We start from the raw sequence: 6,245 nt of genomic DNA on the forward strand, positions 1-6,245 counted from the left end.
TAAAATATAGGGGCCATAAACCAGAAAAAAAATTCTTAAACCGTAACTAATAATATGTGCTGATAGGTAATTGGTGCATAGAACTTTAAAAAAAAACCTTCTGTTGAAGAATAAAGCTAAAATATACGAAAAAATTAACAACATTTCAAAGGCAATAATTCTTACAAATTATATGTCATGTTTTAAACTTTTGTTAGGACGATTTCCTTGAAAAGGACCAGTGGTTGTTCAAGTTTTTCCAGTCATCTATCAGGTTCCTGAAAGGAGCCTATACACCCTAAATCAGAGGAAGAGGCAGGCTACCCTTGATATTTGTTAGATACATACAAGATAGGCGTGGGAACAAAATTTCACAAAAACTTGGTTTCTCAGCATGCAAGGTAAATAACTTTATTATGAAATTGAGTTGACATTTTTGAAAATATTAAGAACATGTAAATATGAATATGTCATATGTATTGAGCTCTGAAGGTTAATTGATTATATTGCATTTTAGCTTGACTGTTGTAAGAACTGGGGAACTGTTGTAATTGCCAGGGTTTAGTGTTGAAAAGAGGTTTTATTTTTTGAAAATTTTTTTTTCACTAGAAATTTCCCAAAGTTTTGGTCATAAGTAGTTACTCCACAAACCCAAATTGTTCTAGCTGAAATATTCAAAGGGATATCCTTACCAGCTGTACATCGTGGTCAGCGAAACACTTGTTTAAAGTATTAATTGTAACTTAATATCTGATTAACTGCTGACAGATTACACTTTTAATTTTGTAATGTACTGTCCAAGACTTATATTCCTAGTTAGTATTTTACTGAATTATTCCCCTTTGTAAGACAAATAATTAAAGTGGATAGGTCTACAAGGGGTACATTTTCCAGAGGTAAAACAAAGCCAATGTATCATTTGAATATTCTTATAAAATGCTGCTTGAAAAAGAATTGTTGGTAAAATTAATGAATTATTATATTTTGTTCTAGAACATTTTATTATCTGCTATACATGTTGTTGTTTTTCCAGCATTTGCATACTGCATATCAACATATGAAGATTTACCGACCATTGTCTTAAAAAGTGGCTGGTTACCAGGTCTCCTTAAAATACTCACTGATGTGAAAGGTTGGTAAATATTTAAATTACTTTCAAAGCTTACCTGGTATACTTTAAAGCTGCGCGCCTCCAGATGAGCAAAAATATTTATTTAAAATCAAACCTGAGAAAAATGTACTAAGATTTAGTAAATGTAAAAAGATTAAAAATTCTAGTAATAATTTACATGTTATGTGCGATTAATGACCGATTTTTCAGTATTTATAACTATATTTCTACTGAGTTACTAACCCAGTAAGGGCCTTTTTGCTAATTTTGACATCTGGGTTGTGAGTGCCATTGATAATGTGTAAATTGCATTATTTTGGTAACTTGACAATATTATACTGTTTAATACATTTTCAAATTTTCATGAAAATTAGCATGAATCTGGAGGCATGCTGCTTTAATGTTTCTGTCAGGATTTTAGAGGAACTTTTTAAAGAAAAATAACAGAAAGGCTTGCTATATACATATGCAAGTCTGATTAAATCAAACTATTATAGATTTAATATGGTAATGTAATGAACCATTATGAACAAAAAATTCCTAAAATTCTGTTTCATGACTTTAAAATATTAATGATAATCACATTTATTGTTTTGCATTGAACATCAAAACTTTAAACATTGCTGCAATTAAGTTATAAAACATACATTTGTATTTAATTTCTATTGTTTCATTATTTTCAGCAAATTCTGTTGCCGAGGAAACACGCAGCTGTTTCCTGTTGTTGTTAACTGCTATTGCTAAGGTAGATAAATCAGCAAAGTCTGTGATACGAGAGAAAGGAGGGCTAGATTTAGCTAGGTATGACAGTATACTAGTTAATATAAACCATCTATTAACAGATTGTCTGTGGCTGAGTGGTTATGGTTGGAGAATTAAAATCATTTGCCACTTTGTGTTCAAATCTGCCACAGACGATAGAATGTTTATTGTAAGGTAGCTTTCAAGCTAGTTTATAATATGTTGGTGTTCCACTTGTGCTTGAAATAATGAATGTAAGGGTAACCAAGATAATTCCTCGCACCAAAGTAAAGCTAAATTGACACCATTTTAACCTTTAAATAGATATGATTTTTTTTTTGCAGAATTAAGAATTTAAAAAAACTCCTCTAGGACATGATAAAATCATTTTGAGACCTTTATCTAGGATAAAATAAAAGTGCTTCACAAAAAATTATCAAGTAAAAAGAAATTATTATGACTGTGATTTAAAAAGTGTTGATTTCTATTTCTGTATATGCAAGATTTCAAACATTACGAACAAAGAAATAAACTGTATCAAATTTGTTTAACTTTAACCTTAAAGTTTTTTATCATCAGATCTGCATTTTATTTTCATATCTTGTGTTTATCATAATTTGTTAATTTAGGCCCATGTAAGATTTAAAAAATGATATATGTTGTTCACGGAGTTTTTTTCTGTGAAACATAGGCCCTAAGCTTTCTGTGGAGAAATTGGGGAAGTTTTTTTTATCACCTTATTATTGACTGATATCTTAAATATAAGGTGTCTTGATATCTTACTGGACCCTCTTACCTTTGGTATCGGGGTTGAATTGGGGATGAAGGTTATAGTGACTAAGGCTATAAAATAAATGTTGTACTTTGTTTAGGTTTGTAAAGTGACATTGGGGAACCTTCGAATAAACAATTGGTGTGAAAAATAAATTCTTGTATTTTCATCCAATGTTATCTTTATTGAACATAATTTGATATACTTTATATATTTTGACATGATCTTTCAAGTCATCCGAGTTACAAAGAAATCCTTCAGGCTTCAATAAATTGTCTCGTGATGATGCTAAAGTAACCATGGAGACCAGGAGAATTCCAGGAAGTCAATTGTTGCCATGGAAACTGTTGATCTTGAACAAGACATTCTTGTCTTTCATTTTAATCACAATCACTAAATTCTATATCAGCTGTTTCTGCAGTGTTTGACATCTAAGAAGGACTTTTAGAAGCATGAAAATTAACAGTTACCATGGAAACCAAGCATTCAACCATTATTTTACCATTTGATGATCACTTAATAAATAGTGTGTTCAGACATTTACTAAAAGAAAACCAGAATGTATATGTTTGTCTTGAATAAAATATTCAAACCTTTAACTTGCTCGAGACTGGCACTGACAGGGACCTATCAATATCATCATTTTAGAGTCAGGCTAGCCTGCATATCTGTATAATTTATCTTGAGTCTTGAGCCTGCTTCCTTATTCTTTTGGCAAATTAACAAGCCTTTTCAATAGTTGAACAGAACCAATTAAAAACAGGGTCAAATCTTTGATAAAAAAATCTTATAAGATGAATTTTTATTGTTGTTGTTTAGAAATATGAGGACATGTTGCTCAAAAGTTCTCCTTGGCTCAGGTGTAAGGCTAACAAAGGTGAGCTTGGAGATCAGAATGTAAACTCGATACCCTTAATTTGGTTTTTAAACAGATAGAAATTGTTATCTCCCATATTTCAACCTAAATAATAATGGCTACAGCAGCTCTGAAACTTAATCTGAAAAGCTTTAATTTAATATCGATCAAAATATCTACAAAAATTCATTCTTATGATTTTGTTACATCTTCAATTAATTTTTGATATTTCATACAATTTTGGTTGATATTGTTTGAGCATGACAACTGTTTAAATAAAGACATATATCGTTTTGCCATTTAAAAAAAGAACAACTATTTGATTGGTTGATTTGAACATGATGATATTTGAATATTGACCAATGGCAATGTTTCTTTTATAGACTGGTCTTCAATCTTTCACTTGTTGGCTTAAACCAGTCACTGTTAATATTTTAGAGGTATTGATATGTTTATTTTTGCACTGATATCTAAATATGAATATTTATATTATAACTTTTTATGTGCTTTTAACTAATTGAAGTTTATGACTTTAGAATTTGTTTTTCTTTTTTTTGGTTGTTGTGAAGATTTGAAATATTAAAGCTTTAAAAGTAATATATTGTTGTCATTTATTATGCCATTATTTGAGGTTCATGGTCATATATCATACTGAGGCATTTTATGCAATAAATGTAAAAAAAATTACCCACAAAAACCTAAACAAGTCAAGTCGAAGGATTGTTCATTAAGGATACAAAGAATTAACAACATGGTGAGTTGAAAACACCTGGTTGTTTGTTTTTCATGTTTTTAAGCTGAGAGTAATACATGTTGGGTCATATTTCGGCAGTTGATCCACCTAATTGGCTTTACTGGGTAACTAACCAGTAATTACCAATAAAATATTCACAAATGACTACTAAAATTTCACTTGATTTCTGAATCAGCAGGGAAAGATAAATGACCTTTGGACTCGATGTTTAAGATCAAAAAACATGGAGAAATCAGGCCCCTCCCAGAGTATCAAACAGGTGGCCTGTGGACCACTCAAATGCTCTCCCTATTTAGACACCTCATAATATCTACACTGAGTTAATCCCTTCACTGCAGTTATTGTATATTTACAGAAAAAATGCTTGACTGGACATTTCTGGAATAATAACAGGAATTCACTATATCAGATGGATTCTTAGTTTCCTATTTGTGTATGTAAGATGTACAAAATGTTTACTTTTGTAGAAAAGAATGAAATTGAGTTAAATGTATTGTTTTCCCAACCTCAAATCAAAAACTATCAACAATCAAATCAAAATTTCATATCCATAGTTACAACAGTAAACCTGTCTTGTTGGCAAATGAAGGTTACCTGTGGTGACAGTAGTGCCCATTAGAAATATTAAAGAGTTTTATAACCATAAATATTTTATCAATTCCCGTCTATTTATCCTCGTTAACTTACTACATGTATACTATGTTTATTGAATAAATATATGAATGTATTTGCTGTACCGTGTAATCATTGAAAGATCCATTTTGTTTAAGACCGCAAATTCAAAGTTGTCGGCCCTTGGATGACGTCATTGGGGTATAAGCTACGACCTGAAGTACATTTATAAAGGGATATAAAGATCTTAATCCTTAGTACCCTTGTAAGAACACCAGATTGAAATTGCCAAAATTTTGTGTAATTTGAATAAGATATAAAGGATGGTCAAATGAATTCCAAACTTCATGTTTCTTAAATACTCTTACCGCCTGTGCGTTATAGATAAAGTGGTGTATTTTTTATTGGTGATAATCTTTTGCAGTAAGCAGGTTTATTTGGACTACACTGACCCGATAACCATACAACTCCCATTTTAAAGTGGTTTGTCCATTATCTAAGCTATTAATTGTTAATTGAGTGGAAAGGTTGTACATGTAATAGCCAGAAAACTGTATGATAATCTATATTATGGTTTGATTTTTCAACATTTTATTTTATTTGACTATTTTAGCTTTTATTACTCACTGCAGCTAAAAACTCTTGTTCCATGTTGGTGATTGGTTATATAATGGACATTTATATATACATGTACAAACATTTTCCGAAGTGATTGAGATTATTGAACAAGTTGTATCCATAGTTTTAATTAGTAAATTTTATATTCTGACATTTCCATCTATAAGACTTAATTAAAGGGACTTCACTGAGGTTTTTTGACATGACAGGACTGGAAATATTTTTTTGAGGTTATTACTCCATTTGATGTAGATCTATACTAATAGCACATGTGCAAAATTTCAGATCATTAGCTCGCTCCGTTTTTCCAGAATAATTATTATAATAGTGAAAAATGACCAAAAATTGAAAAGCGTTTAAACGCTTTTCACTCAAATAGAACTGAAAATAGCACAAACATATGACTTACAATGTATTTCTTGTATATTTCTTAACTATATTTTATTTATATTTCTGTTTTAAATGCTCATGTTTATCTATGTGAAAAATTAAAATTTTATGTTTTAGGCTTGTAAACCTCAGTGGAGTTCCTTTAACTAAATAGCTAAAAATCATAATATGCCTATAGTTAAAGGAACTCACCTGTGGTCGATTTAAGCCTAATATCCTTAAATTTGAAATTCTTGCATAGACCAACAAAAAACTTTACAGGAATGTTGATCAACGTCTGAAATTGTGCACTTTAAGGTTTTCATACATAGCTCAAAAAGTATCTGATCTAGTCACAAAACTTTACAGGAATGTTGGTCAGCATGTGTAGTTGTTCACATGGGTGTTTGTTTGTTGATTCTTCCCCCAGAAT

General features: G+C 30.5%; 1 protein-coding gene across 1 annotated transcript; it reads left to right on the forward strand.

Moving 5' to 3' along the window:
- Nucleotides 1–359: 359 nt before the first annotated feature.
- Nucleotides 360–2,052, forward strand: LOC132717801 (neurochondrin-like). Its single transcript, XM_060701363.1, has 3 exons — nucleotides 360–380; nucleotides 1,013–1,111; nucleotides 1,774–2,052. The coding sequence occupies exons 1-3, from the start codon at nucleotides 374–376 to the stop codon at nucleotides 2,028–2,030; spliced, it is 363 nt and encodes a 120-aa protein (XP_060557346.1). The 5' UTR covers nucleotides 360–373; the 3' UTR covers nucleotides 2,031–2,052.
- Nucleotides 2,053–6,245: the final 4,193 nt, after the last annotated feature.

The sequence above is a fragment of the Ruditapes philippinarum genome, unplaced genomic scaffold (assembly GCF_026571515.1).
Source record: "Ruditapes philippinarum isolate M1 unplaced genomic scaffold, ASM2657151v2 ctg5225_1_1_1_1, whole genome shotgun sequence".
NCBI lineage: Eukaryota > Metazoa > Mollusca > Bivalvia > Venerida > Veneridae > Ruditapes > Ruditapes philippinarum.